At 37.8% G+C, this 25,237-nt stretch overlaps 1 protein-coding gene across 3 annotated transcripts; it reads right to left on the reverse strand.

Annotated features, from left to right (window-relative positions):
* Window positions 1–5,226: 5,226 nt before the first annotated feature.
* On the reverse strand, window positions 5,227–24,023 carry LOC139000591 (ATP-dependent RNA helicase DDX3X). 3 transcript variants are annotated; one of them, XM_070402736.1, is made up of 18 exons: window positions 23,842–24,023; window positions 23,320–23,444; window positions 20,536–20,596; window positions 19,277–19,324; window positions 16,499–16,628; window positions 15,577–15,735; window positions 15,403–15,502; window positions 14,701–14,836; window positions 13,489–13,574; window positions 13,121–13,219; window positions 12,879–13,039; window positions 10,224–10,368; window positions 9,970–10,114; window positions 9,274–9,455; window positions 8,845–8,962; window positions 8,447–8,600; window positions 8,144–8,277; window positions 5,227–7,674 (listed from the first exon to the last, which is right to left on the reverse strand). In XM_070402736.1, exons 2-18 carry the CDS (start codon window positions 23,362–23,364, stop codon window positions 7,595–7,597), a joined length of 1,983 nt encoding a protein of 660 aa, XP_070258837.1. In that variant the 5' UTR covers window positions 23,365–23,444; window positions 23,842–24,023; the 3' UTR covers window positions 5,227–7,594. The 3 variants fall into 3 exon arrangements, with proteins under 3 accessions (XP_070258837.1, XP_070258836.1, XP_070258835.1); XM_070402735.1 differs by having other exon boundaries at window positions 8,144–8,280; window positions 19,277–19,321; window positions 23,842–24,022; XM_070402734.1 differs by having other exon boundaries at window positions 8,144–8,280; window positions 23,842–24,022.
* Window positions 24,024–25,237: the final 1,214 nt, after the last annotated feature.

Genomic DNA, 25,237 nt, shown 5'->3' on the forward strand with positions numbered 1-25,237 from the left:
AGGAAAAGGGAGAGAAACAAACATGGATGAGATCAAGATGGCTGCGCCGGCATGACCCCTACGGGGGACTGAGCCCACAGGCAATGTGCCCTGACCAGGTATGGAATCATGACTTGGGATTCATTGGTTAACCCAACCACTGAGCTACACCAACTGGGCAAGCAGGTATTTAATTTTTTCCTACATCTCTATTACATACATTTAAGAATTAACTCAACAGCTCTTCAAAAGCCTAAAAAGCTGTTTTTTCTTTTAAATTTCATTTTTTAAACAGAGGAAAGGTAAGAGCGAGAAACATCTAAATGAGAACAAACAGATTAGCTGCCTCCTCCATGCCCCCTATTGGGATTTAGTCTTCAACCCAGGCAAGTGCAAAGGACTTAAATAGGCAATGTTTCAGTGCATGGCACCATGCCCAACCATCTGAGTGACATGGGTCAGTGCCTAAAAAACTTTTGATGCTACTTTACAGTCATTATACATAATTGAATTTATGGATTTCAGGGAGAAGGGGAGAATTCAGGTAACATGTTGAATCTTCAAATAGAAAATAAAATTATGCAAAACGCAGTTTATTGGGACAATTACAATTGGACTCTGGGACCCAATTCAAACGAGTTACTTGAGTATGGAAGACCATTGACTAGGCAATGATGTAAGACTAGGTCCAGATCTTCATGATGGACTAAGAAAATAAAGAGCCCTGGCTGGTATTGCTCAGTAGTTAAAGTGTTGGCAAGTGCACAAAAGGGTGGTGGATTCCCAGTCAAGGGTACCTGGGTTTTGGGTTTGCTCCCTAGCCCTCATTAGGGGACTTGTAGGAAGCAACCCTTGATGTTTCTCTTCCAACTACCCATACCCCCCGCTTTTCCTGCTCCCTCCCTTCCATTCTCTGTAAAACAATGGAAAAAATACCCTCCTATAAGAATTAACAAAACAAAGACTTTGGGCTATAATCAGACAGTAACCAATGTTAGGCATGACCTTACTCCAACTAGTTCTGAGACAACATAGGAAATGTGTTAATATAGATTTGCCCAGCTGGTATGGCTCGCTGGCTGAACACTGACCTATAGTCAGGGCACATGCCTGATTGCTGGCTCGATCCCTAATAGTGGATGAGCAGGAGGCAGCTAATCAATGATTATCTGTCATCACTGATGTTTGTCTTCCTCTTCCTTCCTCTCTGAAATCAGTGAGATACTAATTTTTTAAAGAGTATATTCTTTTTCTACTTTGTCCCCAGTCCCAAAACTACACTTCCTATATCGTGGAGGCGCCCTGTATTGCATATTGAGTAGTCTTAGTTGCCAGCACTAGTTCTACAAATTTACCATCACAGGAAAAAGTGCTTCTTCTTCTAAAGCAGCAGATTTGGTCACATGTTCTGATGTAACAATGGAATTTGGTTTTGGCTATTTCTGACACTAGGACAAATAGAAACACAAAGAGAAAACAAAAAACAAATAGATTTCTCTATTGTTTCCTTGTTGCTTCTTTTATTTCCACCCTACTCTCACCCACCACATATAGAATGAATCTCCTCAGCACCTGAAAGAAATCTGGTCTCTTAAAGAAAACATCTGCCTGTTACTTTGACCCAGTAATTATTAACAATGTAAGAAACACTCTACCACTGAACACCTGCCAGGACTCTACCTAAATCTTTTAAACAGCTATAAATTAGAAGCTAGCCAATTCCTATAATCGACGAATAGACTGGTCCCAGTATGTTATTACAAATAATGCAACAATATTTTTTTTAATATATTTTTATTGATTTCAGAGAGGAAGGGAGATAAAACATCAATGATGAGCGTATCATTGATCAGCTGCCTCCTACACGCCCCCTACTGGGGATCGAGCCCGCAACCCAGTGGAATGCTTCAAAGACTACATTTTTTAAAAAATATTTTTATTGAGTTCAGAGAGGAAGGGAGAGGAAGAGATAGCAACATCAACGATGAGAGAGAACTATTGATCGGCTGCCTCCTGCACACTCCCACCGGAGACTGAGTCCAGAACCCAGATATGTGCCCTTAACTAGAATCGAACCTGGGACCCTTCAATCCTCAGGCCAAAGCTCTATCCACTGAGCCAAACCAGCTAGGGCAAGACTTTACCTTTTTGAAATATGCTAAATTATCTCCTAAAGGAATTGTCAACTTACAAACACTAACTAATGACATAGAGCTTCAAAACCTTTGGAATTTCCTACATGATTCAGTGTCTTTTGCAACCAAACATACTAGAGGGTTGGTAATTTCAACTCCCACCACTTGGCCTCTAAGAAACATAGGGAACTGAAGATTGGTTTATAAAGTCTGGAAAAATGATAATCACAGAACTTCCCGGTTTGTGAAACCATCAATGTGCATGGAGGATGGCATACTGAGAAAGTATCGAAGCTCTTTGCCATCTCCTTCCTTCCCCACAGCTTGGCTTATGCATCTCTCCCAATTTGCCCATTTCTGTGTTGTATCCTTTGTAATAAACTGGTAGTACTACATGCTTCCCTAAGTTGTTTAACTAGCAAGTAATTAAACCTCCAAATTTAAAAATAGGCAAGTGTGGGTAGAATAGGTCCCCCCTTACATATGCCATATGATGTGGGGAACAATCTTGTGGGATTGAGGCTTTAAACTGTGAATTCTGTATAATTCTAGGCCTTAATATTTAGTGCATGAACTGACACACTGAGACACACTGGCCAGAGCAAAGCCCTACACAATTTGGTGTCAGTAGAAAACATCCCTGCAAGCAACTACTTCTCTTCACTTTTTAAGATTTCTTTCTAGCAGACAGCTACAATTAACAGAGGTGGGTTGAGTTAAACTTTTAAGGACCACAGAACTTTTGCATAATAGAGGGAACAAGAATTTGGGAATAGCCACTTGTAAATGGCTTTTCCCAGGACTATTACTTTGCGAATCTGTAAAACAAAACATATAACAGTTAAATTTAAGTCCACTTTTCCATATTCATATTAGATTTTCTAGTTTAAATTCTAACAGAGACTACTGTGCTAGATTTTTATTTCTCAGAGATTTTTTAAAAAATATATTTTATTGATTTTTTACAGAGAGGAAGGGAGAGGGATAGAGATCCAGAAACATCGATGGGAGAGAAACATCAATCAGCAGCATATGCCTGGTCCGGGGGTCAAACCCACAACCTTCCATATCTAGATGACGCTCTAACCAATAAACAACCTGACCAGCACTAAGAAAACTAGAATTTTTAAAATGTAAAATATATAAGCCCTGGCTGGTTTGGCTCACTGGATATTGTCGGCCGGCCTGGGGACTGAAGGGTCCCAGGTTCGATTCCGGTCAAGGGCATGTACCTTGGTTGCGTGCACATCCCACTAGGGGGTGTGCAGGAGGCAGCTGATCGATGGTTCTCTCTCATCGATGTTTCTAACTCTCTATCCCTCTCCCTTCCTCTCTGTAAAAAAATCAATAAAATATGTATTTAAGGCTGTTGACAAGCATAGATTACTATAATGTGTGATGTATTCTCTGTATTTACACATTTAAAACTTAAAATATCCCTGAAAAGTTTTTGCAAATGTGCATTAGAATCTGTCCAAAAATAAGTTATATATGTAGAAGTCATATACATTTTTCCAGATTTTTACTTCAAAATAGTGTAATACTTCTTTAAGATGTTTTTATTGATTTTAGAGGTAGAGGGAGTGGAGAGGGAGAGAGAAACTCTGATGATCGGCTGCTTCCTGCATGCCCCCTTCTGGGGATAAAGCCCACAATCTAGGCATGTTCTATGACCAAGAAATCAAAACCAGCAATCTCTTGGTGCAACTGAGCCCACCCACACAAGCCAGAGCCTCAGTAAAATCCTTAAAATTTTCAATACCATGGTATTTGTTAGAGATACAAATATTCACATAGCAATATTTCAGCTATTGTAAGGAGGCTTGATTTCCTAGTCAGTGCAAATCATTATCTCAAATATGTCAGCATCTTAAGTTAAAAATTTGGGGGACGAGGGTAGCTCCTAGGACTCACAAAATATAGCAGTATGTTTGCAATGTCCAATTTTAGCTCTAACGCTAAACAGCTTAGCCAGAATTCCACCTTCACTATCATCACTTTCAATGACAGTGAGGTTATTATCCATTCTATCCCCTCAGCCTATACCTCTCCCCCAGGTATTGTTTAATAACTCTGGTCTGCCATCACCAAGAGTTTTGTTAGGTTAGGCAGAATTCCCCCATCCTTATCTCAATTTTCTTTTCAGCAATTTCCCATCCACCAACTCCAACTTGTTCCTTTGCTATCAATTCCCACTAATCCATGTTGCATTCAACCCAGATGTTCAGCATGTAACATAGTTCTACATAGCAATCAAAACACTAACAGCCCAGCGAAGTTGGCCAAGTGGTTGAAAGTCAATTTATGAATCAGGAGGTCACCATTCAATTCCAGGTCAGGGCACATGTCTGGATTCTGGGTTTGATCCCAGTGTAGGGCATGCAGGAGGCAGTCGATTCATGATTCTCTCTCATCAATGATGTTTCTCTCTCTCTCTCCCTCTCTCTTCCACTTTCAAATCACTAAAATATATTTTTAAAAAACAAGACTAACTACAGACAATATGTTATCTCAGATATAATGCTGAAAGAACCTGTATGATATAAATTATAATTTACTATATACAAAGCATAATAACAGATGAGAGCCAACTACACAGTTAGACATCAGAATAGTACCTACTCTTTACAGTGATGGCAAGTTAGTTGCAAGAAGGGGACACAAAAGAACACTGAGGGTGGTTCCCTTAAAAAATTTTACTTTTTCATGTATGTTAACCTGGTTTGGCTCTTACAACATCTGTTAATTCATATAGCTGCCTACATCACTGCGATAATAATGGATTACTAACCAACATTAGAAATCAAAGTTGGGTACCTATACCATCTCCGGCATAAATGACCTGCTCCAATTAATTCTTGATCCTTTTACAGATTAATGCAGTGCATATTATAAGTCACAGAAATCTGGGCCTTACAGATTTCTATGACTTACAATAAAAACTCGGCTTCACATATCTCAACCTTAAAAGCACAAGAGTACTTCTTGCTCTACAAATAGCTCTGGTGGATAACGAATAAATGTCCAATAACGAAACATTTCCAATTCCTCAGGTTTAGAGTATAATGACTTTTCTATCTCTCTTATTAAATCACAACTGATGGCAAAAAGATTGTGTTCAACTTTTTATTTTAGTAAAACCAGAATAAACACAGCACGTGCAGTGCTAGCATCTAAAACTAATACAATAAACAACTACAAAACCTACAGTGACTTCAGGTCCAATGACTACACTCAGCAAGTTTAAACCAACCCTTATTTACTGGTTGATTAAAAAGGAATGTAAAAGTCACAGATTATGGAATTACAAAGGTAACCACATGTTTGAGGACTGCAAATAAGCCAGACATTAAGTGAAAAACAAACCAAAAAAACCCACACACATTAAACAAAACTCAAAACCTTTGAGAATGTGGACACTTCCTACCAGTATTTAAAAGTGTATCATTAATGTTTTTAAGACAAGTGTATCAAAACCTTAGCAAATTTTAAGTTGCCAATTTTACTTAAATTTTGTCAGAAAGTCACAGCCAATGCTGGGTCTGCTTAATAAGAACTCAAGTTTAACAGGACTCAACATTAAAAGTTCACACTACCCCAAAATATATTATTTCACATATGGTGACATTTAAGTGCCAGTGTTTTTGTACTGTCTTTTGGTCAAGTTTCTTTAAACTTTCAAAGAATCACTTTTAGGCTTACAAAAATAAATATTTGTCAAAATGTTCAATAAATATTACACAAACTAGCAGCAAAAAGTATCTAAAATCTGTCATGTGCAAACAGTTTCTTCATAACTATCATTCCATGGTCCCAAATAAAATTCTACAATCTAGTTTATAAGCTGCATTCAACAATCTCCAAGAGATAAAATGAGATTGGAAGTTTAAGGACACATACAACAAGACATATATATATGTATATGTGTGTGTGTATATATATATATGTATATATATATAAAATTCTCTGAATGTGCAATAAAATAAGTGCTTTGTAAAAAGTTATGGGCAAAGTATACAAGAGTCTAAATATATACCAATTGAAATAGCACCGTAACAAATGACCTTAATACTGTCAACTGCACCTACTTAAAGTTTTAGAACAAGGCACAATACTCCTGAAAAATCTATTGCACTTTTAAGAAAATTTTACCTTCTTATGCAACCGTAAAAATTAGTTTGTAAATATCACTGCTTTCTAGCTATAAAATCAGCACAGAATTCCAAATGGCAGAGGCATTTTTAGTGATGGACAATCATCTTTGGCCAAATTTAGCAAAGAGAGTATAAGTACAATGGAAACCTATGCAACTAAAAGAAGACTAAAAGTGCACTATATAGAAATAACACCAGGTGCAGTTTAGTACATATTTCCAACCTGTGGGATCTCAAGGATTTGTTTGCTAAAATTTACTAAGTCTACAAGTGTAAGCCATTTTAACCTTTCAATACAGCTTTAACAGAGTAACATGAATCTGCATTAAATAAAGCCTGGTGTATAATTCTCCCTGCTTATATATTCTTGACCAAAAAACAACACTAGCATGCAGTTCAGACCAAAATCCAACCAGGTCTATAAAGAAGACAAGGCATTGCTCATGGTCAGCCATTCTACCAATTCAATTTTAGTTATCGCAGGCATTAAAATAATCTAATTTCCCCCAAAACATTTTTTAAAGCAAACATTAAACTTTCCCTATAATAGTACGCCCACACTCGCCTAGCTTACAATTAATAAACATTGAAAGAGGAATTGCTGTATTTACTTGCATTCGTTTTGAAGAGTGCTTTGAAAATGCATGGATATATTCGTACCTGCTACTTCATCATGACTGAATGACATTTAACTACTACAAAGTTTCTAAGTGCTTACCCACGACAGAGTGAGAAGTCAATCAGAACTTTAGCATAGTCCATTTGGGCACATTAGAATCTAATTTTGCTTAAGATGTTCTTCTTCCCAGTCTACAAGTAAATACCCAAAAAGTCCTAAGAAGCTACTACCTAAATTATTTTTAATCTTATAATACTTACTAATAAATTGGTAACTCCTAGTAAGTTTATCACAGCTTTATGCAAAAGTTTGGTGTTAGCCCAAGTTCAGAAATTTATTTTTCCAAAACAATTGATACCTTGAGCATTACTCAGCCAAACAGAACATCAAAATAATAAGTTGTCTAAAGTTACAGTATATTAACAAACAAATGATTCTCAGTCACAAAATTATAAATGCAGCTTAGGATGGAAAATAAGCAGGATGGGAGTTAATCCAAGCTAGAGCAATTAAGTCTTTCAACCAACTTCTGAATGGAGCTGTTACTGTTCCTTTCTTCTTGTGACTTTGATCTTCAATAGCTTTTCAGGAGAATCACAGCTGGTAATGTACTGAAAGTTCTTAAAACTACACGATATAGTCTGGCTAAGTTACATGTGGTTTCCATATTAACTTGTTTAAAAGGGTGATGTGACTGTAGAGCAGGTTTAATTGCCCCACCAGTCAACCCCCTGGGAGTTGTAATTCCCTCCATATCCGTCACTACTGTAGAAGCCTCCATAGCCACCTATTAAAAAATGTTTAGAGAGAGATTAGGTTAGCCACTGTAATTATCTCCCTTGTTTCTCAAGTACTTTAAGGCTCAAAGAAAAAAACTATATTGGATTTTGTGTTCTTTGAAAATAAAATTTCTTCACTATCACATTGAAAAAGAGTAAGTGAATCCTGGCTAGTGTGTCTCAGGGGATAGAACGTCAACCCTCACACCAAAGGGTCATGGATTTGATTCCCAGTCAAAGATATATACCCGAGTTACAGAATTGCTCAGTGACCCCACTCAGGATGTGTTTGGGAAGCAACAGTCGATGTTCTCTCATATTAATGTTTCTCTCTCTTTCCCTGGACCCCTCTCATCCCTCCCTCCCACTACCTCTGAAAAGTAATGGGGGCAAAAATCCTTAGGTAAGATTAAACAAAACAAGAGTAAGGGGGCAAAAGCTCCTTCCAAAGTTATAAAAGAGAAAAATTCATATTACCTCCACCAAATCCTCTACTGCTGCTGTGACCTCCACCACCACTGCGGCTGCTGCTTGCACGGCCACTACTAAAGCTAGAACTGCTGGAACCGCTACTTTGTCGATAGTCTCTGGCACCAAATCCTCCACTGAATCTACTATAAAGAAAAACATTGTGTGATGGTTTATGAGAATGAAAATTCACACATCTAACTCCCCTAAATCCCAATTTTTGATTTTTCAACTCATTTTCCATTGTGGTCAATTCCTCTTATGTTTCCAGTGTAAATAGTAGTAAGAATAAAGGCTCAAAACAATCTGTACCTCTTAGAACGTCCACGACTGCTACTCTTATAGTGATGTTCATAAGCCATATTTTCTAACCAAGACGGCACTTCTTGTTTAGCTTCAACAAGAAGATCCAACAAATCCTTTGTAATATTTACATTTCTTTCGTTAAAAAATGAGGTGGCAAGGCCTATAAGAGTGAAAAATAAACAACAAACAAAAAACATATAATGTAGGTTTCCATAAAGTAGCCTTGTATTGTTAAACATGTAAAACATAAAAACTTAACATTATTTGCAATTAAACCCTTAGAAATTAAAACAAAAACTTTTAGTGTATGACAACTGATGTTAAAGGGGTCCCAGATGCCCTTTGGAAATTAGTGTTCTAGTATTTAAGATTTTGTGTCAGATTGTCAACTAAAAACACTTTACCGAGGTTTCCTACACGTCCCGTACGGCCAATCCGATGTACATATTCTTCAATATCGCTTGGCAAATCAAAATTGATAACATGTTTCACATTGGAAATATCTAGTCCTCTTGCAGCCACCTGAAAAATAAACTTCGTTTAAAAAAAGCAATATTCAAACATGCTTACGAACCCTGATCGGTTTGGCTCAGTGGATAGAGCATCGGCCTGGGGACTGAAGGGTCCCAGGTTCGATTCCAGTCAAGGGCATGTGCCTTGGTTGCCGGCACATCCCCAGTGGGGGGTGTGCAGGAGGCGGTTGATAGATGTTTCTCTCTCATTGATGTTTCTGACTCTCTATCCTCCTCCCTTCCTCTCTGTAAAAAAAAAATCAATAAAATATATTTTTTTTTTAAAAAAACATGCTTAAGAAAAAATGAAAATATACACACAGCTGTAGCCACTAGAATTGGACTTCTTCCTGAACGAAACTGGTAAAGCGCTTCCTCTCTATCTCTCTGTGATCGGTCTCCATGGATACTGGTACAAGCATATCCTTCGTGGTATAAGAAATCCTCCAGAGAATCAGCACCCTTTTTGGTCTCCACAAACACTAAGGTCAGTGAGTCTTTCCCTGAAAATTATATATAAAAGTTTCATTAATTGCAACTTAGCATAAAGTATTGATTAGACCTAAGTATTTATCAGCTTAGTTATCTTCAACCTTAGTAATAAGCATGCACATTGGAGTTATTTAAAATAAACTTTGTTTTAGGGCTTAAGGAAAGGTGGGCAAAAGGCAGGTTAGGAACTAGGTCCAAAAATATTGAACTTACACTATTATTATTTACTAGAGGCCCAGTGCACAAAATTCATACACTGTAGGGTCCCTAGGCCTGGCTAGCAATCAGGGCCAATATATGAGGCGACCGGCCAGATGATGGGGGGGTTCCCCCAGCTCACACCCACCGTGGAGCCGTCGCTCACTGGCCCCGATCCCTGCCACCGCCACCAGTCAAGGCCTGCAGGCTGGGGGCAGCTCCTGCATTGAGCACCTGCCCCCTAGTGGTCAGTCATGTCATAGCAACCAGTTGTTCCCCGTTAGATCAATTTGCATATTAGGGTTTTATACAGAGAGATGATTTTACCTGTTGCATTTAACAGATCAAGCAGAAATGAGCGTTTGTCTAATTCTTCCACCCAAACTACTTTTTGTGTGATGTTCTCAGAGGTAGAGCCAACTCTGCCTACAGCCAGAAAGATATATTCATCCAAAAAATCACGAGCAAGCATCTGAAAAAGGGAAGAAACCCTAAAGTTATCTATTTCAGTTTTTCTAATTATCTGAAGAAAATGTATTACTTGTAAACAAAAAACGTCTTCAAAGAAGTATATCCAATACCTGTATTTCCTTAGGAAAAGTAGCACTAAACATCATGGTGTGGCGAACACCCTTTGGTGGCATAGTATCTTGTTCAACTATACGACGTATCTGAGGTTCAAACCCCATATCTAGCATCCTATCAGCTTCATCCAACACTAAGTATCTGTTATAAAAAACTCAGTTTAGAATTTTATGAAAAACTGATCATTGAGTATAGTTGTGTCTATAGTTATGTTAATATAGTCATTCTATAGTCAGCCACACATTTCAACACATGTGGAACACAAAAACCAATGCACCAAACTAGCCATTATTTTTCCCAATGAATCATACAAGTTGGTTATAATTTTCAATAAACGTAAATGGTACTTGCCTTCTCCCACAACCACATCAAAATTACAACTAATCTACAAAAGCAACCATCCTACAGAACTGCCTGAAATGTAACTGGGGTTCTACAACTAGGGAATTTAAAAAGCTACACTGAGACTGACAGGAGGGGCAGAAACCAAGAAAGGCAAGTCTCCCACCCACTTGTGGCAAATAAGAATAAAGAGGAATAGCTCCGCTCTGGAGGAGCCCCCATTGAGGAGGATGGGTGCCAGTCCCAATCCAGGCCATCTAGTCCTGGGAAATTCTCTAACTTCTGGCTGTGAAAACTAGTAGGGAGGGCTGCTGGATTCCCAGACAGTTCCTCTTCAAGGGTATGTGCAAAGACTTACTCAGATTTATTGGATCTGAGCTCCAGCACAGGGCAGCAGCCTGAAAGGCAGCAGAGACATACAAGGAGGAACTGAATTGTTTGGCATCAGGGTGAACACTTGGGGTGGGGTAAGGCATTTTCTCTTAAGTGCTGGCTATTATTCCCCTGAAAATCACTCCTCGCAAAGCCCACAATTCCATCAACCTGGCTAACACGTTCTTTGACTTGCTCCGGTGGTTCACTGAAGCCTGCCTCACCCCGACTCAACAAATAGTTTCTAGGGGCTTTTCTATAGGAATTGCATGTGTTGGCTCATGCTTCAGATTTTCAACAGAATTTGGTCTCTGTGTGCCCCATACCTCTTACTAATTGGCCTCAGGACAGGCACTAACAGCAATCAGGCTTGGTTTACAGCTTAATCTTACCCACCTAGACACCTCCACGCCCAGCACAAGTAGTAGCCATCTGCAAATCACTTTGTATCTCATACCAAGTGGCCCTGGACTATACCTCCTGCGATGCCGCAAAGCCTGGACAGCTTCACACCACATTGAAGCACCACATAATCATCTCCACAGAGACACACCCAAGGGGTAAATTCAGCAGGCACCAGAGCCCTGCTGAAATAAGTCCTGCTCTGTGGGGTTAGCCCCTGCATTACTGATCTTCCATCGTAGGTGGAGATTCGTGATTGCTGCCAATCCTTACAGCTAACTGACATGAGGATAATTATCTCACATTGATGTGCCAACAGCAATAAGGGCTCAACAAGAGGAACATGTACACAGCGTACATGGGGAGGAGGGCCACACCTCCAGTGCCGAGTGAGGGTAATCAGGGAGGCTGTGCCACTATACCCTATAGTATACCTGTTAGGCCACAGTACCAAGGCCAGACATAGTATCTCTACTTAATACCAGACTTAATAGAATCACAAGGGAGGCTGCTTAAATTGAGGAAACAAAGATGTCCAAATTGAAAGAATAGAACAATGGTGACAAGCAACCTAGTAGATTAAGAGCTTAAAACACTGGTTATAAGGATGCTCACTGAACTTAGTAAGAACCTCAACAGCATAAAAAAAGAACCAGTCACAGAAATGAAGGATATACTAAGTGAAATGATAAATATTTTACAGAGAATCAACATTAGAGTAGATAAAGCTGAGAATCCAATAAGCAATTTGGAATAAAAGGAAGCAAAAAAACCCCACCTGACCAAACCAGCAATAAAACAATTTTTTAAATGCAGATAGTGTAAGGAGCCTCTGTATTAATAATGTACCAACATCTGTATCACAGGGGTGCTTGAAGCAGGAGAAAGGGAGAAATTTAAATCCTCTTTGAAAAAATGATGGAAATCTTCCCTAACCTAGGGAAGGGTATAGACATACAAGTCCAGGAAGCATAGAGTCCAAAACAAGAGGAATCTAAAGAAGCCCAAACCAATACACATCATAATTAAAATGCAAAAGGTTAAAAACAAAGAATCTTCAAAACAGCAAAATAAAAGCAGTTAACTGCAAGGGAGCTCCCTTACAACTGCCAACTGATTTCTCAACAGAAAGTTGGCCAACTTTGCAGGCCAGAAGAAATAAAAAATATTCAAAATAATGAAAATCAAAAACCTACAACCAGGATTACTCAGCAAAGCTATCACTTAGATTCAAAGAACATATAACTAGCTTCCCAGACAAAAAAAAGCTAAGGAATTCATCACTACCAAACCAGTACTATTAATACATGAAATGTTAGAGAGTCTTCTTTAAAAAGAAAAATAAGATAAAAATATCAACAATGGCAATAAATTTATCAACAATTGAATCTAAAAAACAAAAAAGTAATTTTAATTTTCAATATATAGTTAAATTATTAAAATTACCTTTCCATCTTAAAAATATTAGTATATGCTATAAAATTAATGACCACTATTTTTTTAAATGTATACCCCATATATAAAAATTAACATACTTGCAGAAGTCTAATCCAATCTTTCCTCTTTCCATCATATCCACTAAACGTCCAGGAGTGGCAACTAGTAAGTGACATCCGCGTTCTAAGTCTCGAATTTGCTGACCAATATCAGCACCACCATAAACCACACAAGGACGAACTCTAGACCGGTATGAAAACTATAAGCAAAGAATCGTTTAGGTTATCGTAAGACATTAGAATCAATAAAAATGCCAATTATCAATGAAATGTATATTTACTTTTCTGGCTTCCTCATAGATTTGTACAGCCAATTCTCTTGTTGGGGCTAACACCAAGGAGATTGGATATTGTTTACGGCGTCCATACCTCCCAGTTTCCTAAGAAATAAGTACAATTTTATAAATTAGAATCAAAGACCTAAAACTTTTACTCCTTTTAAAAGTCCTAACACAATATTCCTTTTAATTTAAGAATCACATCAAAACAAAATAAAAAAATCCCACAAGTTTTCACTGAAGAAATAAACTGAAAAGAAAATGTACTGAAATGTAAAAAAAGTGTATTTGGTATAGTTTACAGAAAGATCTGAACAAGTATTTACAAAATGTTTTCAAAGAAATAACTTGTTTTATACAAAAACCTTTACCCTCACAGCCTTCAAAGCTTCGCCTGGACCATCTGTATAAATTTGACTCAAGATAGGCAAAAGAAATGCTGCAGTTTTTCCAGACCCTGTTAAAAAAATATTGGCATATTAAATTTGAATATTAATAAAGTGTTTCAAATGTTCTTTTAATAAAAGATAATTTACTTACTCTAATGCATAAGTTTTCTGGAAATTATGGTATATTTACAGCTAAGCACATAATGCCAAATGACTTCTTTGATCCATTTTTTTTAAAAAACATTTTTTTATTGATTTTTAGAGAGGGGAGGGAGAGGAAGAGAGAGAGAAAAACATCAATGAGAGAAACATTGATCGCTGTCTTCTGCACATCCCCTATCACGGATGGAGCCCACAACTTGGGCGTATGCCCTGACTAGAAATGGAACCGGGGACCTCAGGGTGTACTGATTGCACTCAATGATATGCAACTGAGCCACAAGTGGTCAGGCCTGTGATCCCTTTTAAACAATGCAATATTCATTCCTTTGAATTTTAATTAGTACAAAGAACCATTTTGCCTGTACTGGTACAACTCCCATTTTAATACTTTTTTGTTATTATAAACTGTTGAAATGTAAACCATCCAACTTTCTGAAGTGTCTAAATTGTAAAGGGCTTTGTATGATAGTCTGTCTTGCTTTGTAAAATAAAAGCTAAGGGTCTAACTGTTTCAATAAAATTTAAAAAACAGGTGTTGGGTTTGGTAATAGGCCCTAGTTAGACTTTTTTTTAAAAATTCTATTTTTTAAAGAAGGAAATATATTAGCCATGACAGATGACTCAAGTTTTACAGATTAAACTACCTGAACCCTTCCATTCCCCAATTTCCAAAATACTGCAAGATGGACAGCACCTTTTCCCCATCCACATTTTTATGGATCATAGGATCATCCAAGATATTATATTTCCTATTACAATTATATTCCCTCCACTGCATTCAAAATTTTCACCCTTTTACAATAATGTGAGGGATGACAATTTTATACAGAATTTCTCAAGATACCCTAGTTTGGATAAAAGGAACCAAAGAAACAAGATAAAAAAAAAAAAAAGACAGCTCCATTTAATCTTTATCTAACTCAAAATAATGTTTAAAAAAACTCATAATAGGACAAATTATATTCCATATAGAATTATTTTTAGAGTAAACCGAGTTAAAATTAACTTTTATTCTTCATCAAGAGTATTTACCTGTTTGGGCACAAGCCATCAAGTCTCTTTTTTCTTTGATAATAGGAATGGCATATTTTTGCACTGGAGTAGGACGAGTATAACGAGTAAGCTCAATGTTCCCCATGATAATTTCTCCCATTTCAATATCGTTGAACTGTCAAAGAAATTTAACTAGGTCAGATACATATACAACTAGAAATGCTTTATCTGCTGAAATTTGTTTTATACCAGGGGTCCTCAAACTTTTTAAACACGGGGCCAGTTCAACTATCCCTCAGACCGTTAGAGGGCCGGACTATGGTATAAAAAAAACTATGAACAAATTCCTGTGCACACTGCACATATCTTATTTTGAAGTAAAAAAACAAAACGGGAACAAATACAATATTTGTACTTGCATGTGGCCCGCGGGCCGCAGTTTGAGGACCCCCGTTTTATACTAACATAAATACAAAGTAATCAACTAAATGTCGAGTTGTGATTGAATTTACAGTTGCTTTGATTTTAGGCAAAGGTATCATAGTACTTATAAAGAAAACAGATTTCTGAGTCTAATGTACAATAAAAAAGTTTTGAGTTCTTATTATGTTTGGAAATTTTTCTACTCCAGGATTACTCATAATGGTGGCATTAATTTCAGTCTCTCCTTTTTCATAACTCAATGAAGTTTTTGGTAGTAACTTCAGAGAATTGAAAAAAAAATAAAACAATACAACTTACACTTTCAATATGTGGAGGACAGTTATTGCCGGTTGCCTCTACTGGAATATCATCATATTTCTCAAAATTAATCCCAGTGTTTCCTCCAGAAAATAGTTCCCTAAAATTAAATGATTATAACGTTACAATAAATAGTAAGTTTCATAACAATCAAAATACATTTCAAAAACTTACTGTTCCAAACGTTCACTTGGTGGAAGTTGTTTTGACCAATCATCATCATCTGATCTGTCACCCCATCGACTGTGTCCACTGCGATCAAATTTGCCAAAACCAGTCCTGTCACCACGACTGCCAATACCATCATAGTCACTCCGTCCACGATCATCAAACCTGAAAAGCACAAGCAATTGATCAGAGTATGTCATTTAACCAATATCATATTACTACCTTTTAGTCAGGTACTCCTATATGAGTTGAATTGTTATTCACAAGTCCTTTGAAAGATGTCAACATTCAATTTTAATTCTCATTTGTGAAATAAGACTCTCTGCTTAATCAGTGGTTATTGTATGACATACATCTTTAATTATTTAAAAAAATACATATTTTATAACTATTTACAAAATTATTCAGCTTAAACAAATCTTACATGCTGTTTTATAATACTTATAACATGTACTTTACATATCCATTTTATAGTAATCTAAATATACTTAATAGGAAAACAAGATATGAATGTCAACTATCCTGGTCATATTTGGATATACAGGAAAAGCAACTTATGTGATAAGACTTAAGGTTTTTAGTTTTATTTGTGAAAAAAACTGTACAAGAATAATCACAGATATTAAGATCTTAAGTTCCATTTTTCACAGTGGTACAGTCATTAGAATTGTCTGCCACAGAGAACCCATAATTACATAAAAGTAACAGATCCATTATGTCAAATAGTGTGTTCTTATTGTGTGTAATTTGTGTATCAGAAATAAAAAAAACCTGGTAAAGACTGCTTAAAATCTGTAACAGAAAGATGGTCTATTAAGGGGAAAAAACATCGTAATTAAAGATCAAGGAAAGTACAAAGAATGAAAATATATCAAACAGTTGATTCCTAAGCTGCTACCGTACACATAGTGGCAAGCTAAGAATTTACCTTCCTCTTGATCCACTTCCACGATCACTGTAGTAACTGGGCTTTCCTCTTGAATCTCGAGACCCAAAACTGCTATAAGCATCTTTATCTTTACTACAACTCCACCCTGAACTGTCTTTATCATGGAATCCTTCCAAAAAAAGCAAAAATTAGAAGTTGACAATACTTTCATGAAAATTCCTATCTCTTCAACTAAGTGGTTATTCACAGCTAGCCTCTCGTAATGGGGGGTGAGGTAGAAGAGGAAAAGAGACACAAAAATGTCAATAAGATTATTTTTATCAAACCATTGGAAAAAGATTTAAATAATTGGTTTGTATCAAATAGGTTGTTTTTTGTTTTACTATATTTAATCCTCTTTTCCTCTACAAATTGTATTAAGCAAAGTAACCTCAAGATCTAAAAACAATGTGCTGAATGATGAATACCACCCTGAGAGTTTAACAAATATAATGAAACAGCACAGCTGGTGTGGCCCAGTGGTTGACCATGGACCTACGAACCAGGAGATCAGGGCAAATGCCCAGCATGCCTAGGTTGCGGGCTCAATGCCCTGTAGAGGGCATGCAAGAGGCAGCCAATGAATGATTCTCTGTCACTGATGTGTCTATCTCACTCTCACTCTCCCTTGCTCTCTTAAATCAATAAAAGTATATAAAATAAAAACAAAAACTACACCTGAGTATTTAAAATAACTACTTGCCGTAGCTGGTTTAGCTCAGTGGATAGAGCATCAGCCTGCAGACTTAAGGGTCCCGGTTTTGATTCTAGTCCAGGTCATATGAGAGCAGCAGAGGGCGTGCAGGAGGCAGCCCGTTATGATTCTCTCTCACCATTGATGTTTCTATCTCCCTCTCCCTTCCTTTCTAAAATCAGTAAAAATATGCTTAATAAAATAACAACTACAAATATAAAATAAGGAAACATTTAGAGCAAATAGATTTTCCCATACAAGGTTAATTCTTAAAAATTCATAACCCACTTCTTAAATCATTAAAAATAACCTTTTTTGCCTTGGCCAGTTTGGCTTAGTGGATGGAGTGTCAGCCTGAGGACTAAGGGATCCCAGGTTCTATTCCGGTCGGGGCCACATGCCTGTGTGTGGGTTCAATCCCCAGTGGGGAGTATGCAGGAGGCAGCCGATCAGTGATTCTCTCTCATCATTGATGTTTCTCTCTCTCTTCTCTCCCCCCCTTCCTCTCTGAAATCAATGAAAATATATTTTAAAAAGTAAATAACCTTTGTATTTAGAAACTAAAATTGCTCAATCTATCGTCATGGATGTCTCCAAGTTTTAAAGTTAATTTCATACTGAGGTATTGCCATAGTTCCTGTTTCAGTATTACCAAAATAACAAAAGAACCCTTAATGTATTTCATACGCATGCATATTGTTTTTCAAATTCTAAGTGTCTAACAATATTGTGCTATCTGTATAATCTTAGAATCAGGTATAAGAGGGGAAAAAGAAAACTCCCACCCTTGCCTTATTTCTCTATGGACATGACTCCAGAAGACACCGATAAAAGAAAGGCAACAAGGGTAAGCTCACTCAACAATTAAGTTTACATTCAAACATTTTATTAAATGTTTTGCCATTTACAAATTAATGAAGTTACTTCCCCTCTGCTTTATGGTTCCTTTAGTAGCCAGCCAGTTAACCAATAGCCTTTAGATTGTTAGCTTTTAAAAAATATTTTATTAATTTCAGAGAAGAGAGAGAGGCTGAGACACACAAATATTAATGATGAGAGAGACCTATTGTCACCTGCTGCATGTGCCCTACTGGGGATTGAGCCTGCAACCTGGCATGTGCCCTGATCAGGAATCCAACAAGCGATCTCTTGGTTCATAGGTCAACTCTTAACCATCAAGCCACACTGGCCAGGCAAGATTGTTATTTTTTAGATTTCTTTCATTTCTTAACTTCCTAAGATACTGCTAAGTCCCTCTGTAACACTTAAATTTTGGATGCAGTCCAGCCAGATACAATGAAAGTACTCATGATAAAAAGAAAACTCTGCAGTTACTTTAAAAAAGAATATTCCTATCATCAGCAAAGTGGCCACCTGGTAAACACATACAGACTTAAATGTTTCATGCTGTAAACTACAACTACATGTGAAGGAATAATACCCAAATATAATCTACATTTCATTTTTATCCCTTTCCAATAATACTATGCCTACACACACTATATTATCAACAATCTTCTTTCCTTTTGGCTTTACTTTCCCTTTTTGAAAATTTTATATCCCTATCTTATAAATATACAGCTCTTAAATTGTCATCCCAACAATATGTCCTTAATAACCCAACAACATATACTTAACGATTCATCACTCTACATTAAAGATACAAAAAGATATCAAAATTTTAATAACATTTTGGCAAACACTATCAAAGTTCAGACAAAAAGGTGACACTAGCCAATCCCACCACCCTATTGAGTGTGCCCAAAATTGTAATCTTAATTGCTAACTATTCTGCAATAATCCCATTTTCACTTTGGCAACATTTCAAGACTGCGATAAGGTAGGACTTCATTGCCATGTGGTTTTATCTAATTGGCCACCCCCACAAAAACACCTCTTTCAAAGTGAAATCATATCACTGTTTATCAATATAGAAAAAGCACATAGTAAAATTATGCTAGTAAGAACAACCCATTATTGCAATGTTAGATCAACTTTTCAAAATTAGGAAACGTAAAGAAGCACAAGAGAAAAAAAGTGTGTATGTTTCCCAAAGTTACCTTCAAGTTGCCATAACCACCTACCTTTAGACGCTTCTCTGTTCCTTAAGTGAGGAGGTATATAGCGCCCTTCTGAAGAGAAAATGTAAAATTAAGTCTATCATATTCTCTAAAACACAGCATTTTATAAAAATGTCTATTTAAAAATACTAGAAAAACACTTTCAAAACTGCTTTTCTTTAAATACTTTGCTATTGGGGGAAAATATATAAAAATGGGTTATGTTTAATAACCCATTGACATAACATGGGGTTATGAAGGCTGGAGGGAGTTCATGGGGGGTGGGGGAGGAAACATTAAAGATTTAAAAAATATATATTAAAAAGTGGTTATCCTTAGCTAAAATTTTTTTAAGTGTGTATTTTTTTTATTGACTCCAAAGAGGAAGGGAGAAGGAGAGACAGAAACAGCAATGATGAGAGAGAATCATTGATTGGCTGCCTCCTGCACACCAAATGTTAGGGCGACCCCTGTGGAAGGGTTGTTCGACCCCCCCAAAGGGGTCACGAACCACAGGTTGAGAACCGATGTTGTAAACCTTGATACAAGCTGAGCTCTTGCTGCCAAATAATAAACCACCAAGTTCCTTTCCCTAGCCAACATTAAACTATTAAGTCTCAAAAATAAGTAAGTAAATCTATAATAAAAGGGTAATATGCTAATTAGATGGGACATCCTTCCAGATGTCGGGATGAAGCCGAAGCCGGGCCGGAGTGAAGCCCGGGTCCTGGGTGCCTGCTGGCAGCAGAGGAGGGAAGCTGGTGTTGGCAGACAGGGGGAATTTTTGTGCATTGGGCCTTATTATATTAATAAAACACCTCCCTCTTTTCATAATATCTTCATTTCAAAAGGTTTTAACTTGGCTGACATTTTAATTCTAACTACTACCCAAGAATCAGAACAATCTACTTATATCATTAAGTCTCCAGTTCTTTATGGGAAATGAATAGCAGTAGCTATAGCACATAAATGTACAGGTTCTCTTTATTAGATAGAACACATTTCAGGTCAACTCACAAGAGAAATAGACACATCCTAATCCTTTTCATGCTTGGTCACAATTTATACTGGAGATAAGTTTTCTAAAAATGTATTACCTTAATATTTTTTCAACATGATTAACTGTTTCCTCTCAAAAAAGAGCCAACCAGTTTATTATCCAGAATACTTCAAAGTTTATAGTTAAAAAATGAAATATTTAAACTTAAAATTAGAAAGTTACAATGACATATTAACATTAAGTACTAATAAAGATTCTAGACAACAAAGTAATTTTTACTTACTGCTTGCTGTACTTCCCCCTTTACTCTGATTATCAGAAGTGTTCAGGCCTAGACCAGCAAACTAGGAAGAGAGAAATGTTAACAGTTCACGTGCTGATACACTCTGTGTGCTGGGGAGTGGGGTGAGTGTCTAGTATAGATAGCCTTACAAAAGACAAATCAAGTCCTAAAATCCAATTCTACCCCAAGTAGCATTCACTGGCTAGCTGCCCTGTCTGCCTTTCTGGCTGTAAGAATGCTTTTTAAAGTCTACAATAAAAGGGTAATATGCTAATTAGACCAGACATCCTTCCTGACAAAGCCAGCTGCCTCCGGTGGCCCAAGGGAAGCCCACCCAGGTACTGGTGCCTGCAGATAGCTGGAGAAGGGAAGCCAGCCGGGGTTCTGGGTGCCAGAGGGGAGCCGGTGCCAGCAGCCGGGAGAAGGAAGACCTATTATTGCACAAATTTTCTTGCATTGGGCCTCTAGTACTGTATAATACTTGCAAAATACATTCATTAGAAACAAATTTTCCTGTAACAACTATGCATAGTAAAAGTTCTGCAATAACCACACTAAAGGTCTACCTGAAAAACATTAGGGCAGTTTGAAGATTAATTTCTTTACCCACTGAAGATTATGCAACTGTTTTTAATTTGGATAAATTCCTAAGCAGCCACACCACCACCCATCATATAGTCAGAGTACTTTGCCATTTCATTTAGCACTGCGTCATTTGCCACACTATGAAGACAAAGCTACTAAATGGCACAACTCACGTCCCAAACTTTCAAAAGAGATCTTTAATCTCCATTCCTATCTGTCCCTTTACACTGATGGATTTTAATATCATAGGAAAAAGAGGATCTTTGTTCTATTGCATTATGTAATATGTAACCAAGAACTATTTAGAAGCAGTACAATAATCATACATGCCAAAACATTAAGTTTTAAAAAGCACAAAACACCAAAATAAAAAGCAAGCTTGCCACCTGTTTGCAAAGGAAAAAAACACTGCATTAAAAAGTTCAAGATACTTTCAAATTACATGAACCATGAATTAAGATATTACTTTAAATTATCAAACTTTTCCAGATTAAATTAGTTTGGTACTAAACTCAAATGACATATAGCACAATTTAACAATAGGATTCTAGCTACACAGAAAACGTTACAAATGCGATCTCGATACTGATATCAGATTTTCTATATATACGCTTTTTTAACATACTAAGTCTGAACACATTGCACGTGTTAACAATATAATTAGTGGGAAAATATCCTAAAAGAAGCAGACCTTCAAATTCTGCAAATAAGTTACACAGTAAGATGTATAATCTATTTGTGTCATTAAACTTTGTTTTACAATTCAGAAGTTTGTCAAACATTTTTTGTAAATGGTTTATATCCTACATCAGCAATTTTCAATTGGTGTGCCTTAATTATTTTTAAAACCTGATATTCAGTCAGGGACACTGAAGTCTTTTTCCCTTAGATTGAAAAAACAAACAAAACACACACACCCTACAAAAAATAATTTTTTAAAACATCTTTTTGGTATGTGGCAGAATTCTGGTGATTAGTTTATGCTTTTCATGAGTTGAAACAGACTGAAAATGCTGTCCTAAATCAATTCCACCTACTAAATGTATAAGATAGATTCCAAGACTAGGTAGTTCACTTATAGTGTCTAAAGGACTCACTGGAGACTTTCTCTGGAAGCAATACCAGAGGAAGGATATCGAAATTTCCTGCTTTGGAAAACAAGCCTCTAATACATACTTTCAGATCACATATCCCAATCCTCACTCCCAAACTTCAAAAGAAAAAAGAACAAGCTATGGCTTTATCCTACTTCAACGTTTTTCTCAAGCACGACAAAGTTAGGAACAAAAACTTCACCTGTCCTCATAATGCAAAGGCTTTTCCTCTGATAAATTCCGGAGTCAAATGCCTAACACATACAACTTACTGTAACAACTCCCCCACCCCCACCCAAACGCAGGATCCCCGGCTAAAATGGCCATTCAATTACTGTCTGAAAATGAAAAAAAAAGGCAGTTCCACTCTGTAACACCCAGAGCAATGCCATCCAGGGTCCAACTTTCATTATCTATAGGTACTGGTAAAAAGCAGCGCTCGACGGCCATTTTACCCACCGCCCCCTATCCCTTTCCGCTTTTCTGCGTCACAAAACTTTTCACTCCGGAAACAGCCTCATTTGCCGTACCACCCAGCGGCAATAGCCCGTAGGAGAGAGCAAGATAGCCATTTGGCGATCTTTTTTAGTCAATTGTCAACCCGGGTCTCACAGGCCCGGGCTTTCTGTTAGTGTACTACCGCCATTATGCCAGTTCCCCTCACCACACATTCCGCGGCCGAAAACCTCCTTCCACCTACATGTGAACGACGTCTCAGAGCCTAAATCAGAGCCGGTCAATGAGAGCTAAGCTCAATACAAAAAACACACAAAAAAAAGCTTTGTCGTAACCTATATCCCATCACTGGTCAGTTAATGACCGCGCCAAGCACACAAAAGCCGCCAATTCCGCGGCCGAGTTACACCTAGGCCCAAAAAACAGTTACAAACAACATTACCGCTACCGAAGGTCTATTCTCCACGCAGCCTCCACAAAGTTTAATAAACCTACTTTCTTTCCCCGTCCGCCCACCGTAACACCCACCGCAAACCACCAGGAACTAGGATAAGGTAAAAGGCGGTGGTTAGTTATCACTACGCCACAAACAACGTTAAACAAGAAAAAGGGTTCCACGAATACTGTCTGTAGACACATTTTGGCTTACCTGCTGGTCTAACTCGAGCGCGTTTTCCACCGCCACATGCCTCATGCCTGAAGAGAGGCGAGGATCCGGAGTATCCGACGGCTGATCCAGTTCGTCAGAATATCTACAGCTCCCTAGGTAGAAAACTTGGCCAAAGCCGCAGTATACTGACGACAAGAGCTTAACGTCACCCCTGCCTAGACCACCACCAACTGCTTTATTTCTACCGTTACTTCTAACTCCCGTTCTTCCACTCAAAACGTCGCGAGATTTTCTGGTTAATCTCGTTCCCAAAGCTCTCAAAACTCGCGATAGTTTTGTTAAGCGGGAGAATCTTAAACATAGGGTTAAAATATCCTCTTCTTTCCCACTCTCCTTTTTACCCTCCCAGTTCCCCTCCTTCTTCTAACTTTCCCTTTATCTTCCGCTTTATCTTCCCTTTCAGTTCCTGAAATCGTAAATTTCTTAAAACCTCTCTGTTCTAACTAGCTTTACCAAAGTCGGAACTAGTCCAAAATGCACTACAACCGAGTAGATAGATACCTTTGTACAGCGATCAACGATGACTTGAGTAGTATTTTCTGTCTGGAGAGGTGGAAGACGAGTCAGTGGACGCAGGCACTCTGCGGAGGGAGGACGGAAAGCGGAGGTGGAAACCGCAGGTCGTCCGGGCGGCCGAAGCAGCCCGGCGTTAACGGCTCAGGCTGCCAGGCTTGTCCAGGAACCCCAGGCCTCTCCGGTTTCCTAGCCGGGACTGAGCATTTATTGCTCTCGGCCGCCGCGTCACGTGGTGAGCCAACAATGAAACAATTGTAAGGCGAATGACGCTAGTTAACTCATCTCCCTGGAGACCTGCCCCCCTCCCCTCAGCCTTTACTCCCTCCCCTCCCCCCACCCCCTCACGCTACTGCATTCAGGTTACAATAGGGTTTTCGATTCTCCAGCGGTCCATGTCCTGTGGCCGCTAGTGCTTCACTAGACGCAGGGCCCTAGGGATAGTGAACAACCCTCTTGGGGGCCAAGGGGCTCAGGTTTTTTTGTGGCTGGGCGGAATCAGCCAGTCAAAGAAATTCTGATGTTACCAAGCCAAGCTCCAAGTGACGCTCAGGCTACTGCAGTGGATGGTAAATGGAAAGAAATAGCTCTCGTCTAGGTACCTTACTCCGTATTCAGCACTATATGATCCTCAAATGTCAGAAAACGTATTCACTACTGAATCCCTGATTTTCAGTGAGAGACAGCAGGTGCACAGTTCCTTAAATGCGCTTGCATTTCTCTTAGCTTTGCATATGCACCATGCTTGATCAAGGTCTCCTGCTGCTACCATTGTGATAAGTCCATTCTCAAAACACCATAGAGAAACTTCTGCTTTTTTAGTTTCAAAATTGAAAGATGATTCTAACAATTTACTCTTTCTCAACTTATCAGCTGAATCAAATAACCCTTTTTATAGCAAATATTTTCCTAACATTTTTATCATGCTGAAATTAAATTCATAGACAATATAAATTAAAACGACTGATGCACAATTTCTCCCCCAAATGACCTACTTGTAATAAAAATAATTATATTTAAATAGTAAATATGTAAATATTCTACACTATCATGCTAATAATAGTCTCGCATTTGTCCCATTTGGCAATAGAAATAAAACCTGTTCATACCTCTTGTATATAGTGTCACCTGTTGCTGGTATTATTTCCAAAAAGGTGAAAACAATAAGTTTACCTTAATTATACAGTAGTTGCAAAAAGTCCTGGGGGGAAAAATCCCAGTATATTCAGACTGGTTAAAAATATTTTGCTTATGTTGTTAAACAAAATTCACCTAAATTAATTGATAAAATTGGCTTTATCCAACTATTCATGAATCCCATCAAGCAAAAAGGAGCTCAGGAGCTATACAAAATGAAAGGCTTTCATAGGCAGAAGGAATAAAG

This window comes from Myotis yumanensis, unplaced genomic scaffold, assembly GCF_028538775.1.
Source record: "Myotis yumanensis isolate MYYU_CA2020_CCGP unplaced genomic scaffold, mMyoYum1.0.hap1 SCAF_24, whole genome shotgun sequence".
NCBI classification, from domain to species: domain Eukaryota; kingdom Metazoa; phylum Chordata; class Mammalia; order Chiroptera; family Vespertilionidae; genus Myotis; species Myotis yumanensis.

What these genes read in the sequence shown, in the direction of transcription:
- LOC139000591 (XM_070402734.1), bottom strand. Translation starts at nt 23,364, where the DNA reads ATGAGGCATGTGGCGGTGGAAAACGCGCTCGAGTTAGACCAGCAG. An exon ending in AGGGGGAAGTACAGCAAGCA is followed by an intron (nt 19,325 to 20,535) that starts GTAAGTAAAAAT and finishes TTTTCTCTTCAG; the next exon opens with AAGGGCGCTATATACCTCCT. An exon ending in GTCCTCCACATATTGAAAGT is followed by an intron (nt 14,837 to 15,402) that starts GTAAGTTGTATT and finishes TTTCTTTGACAG; the next exon opens with TTCAACGATATTGAAATGGG.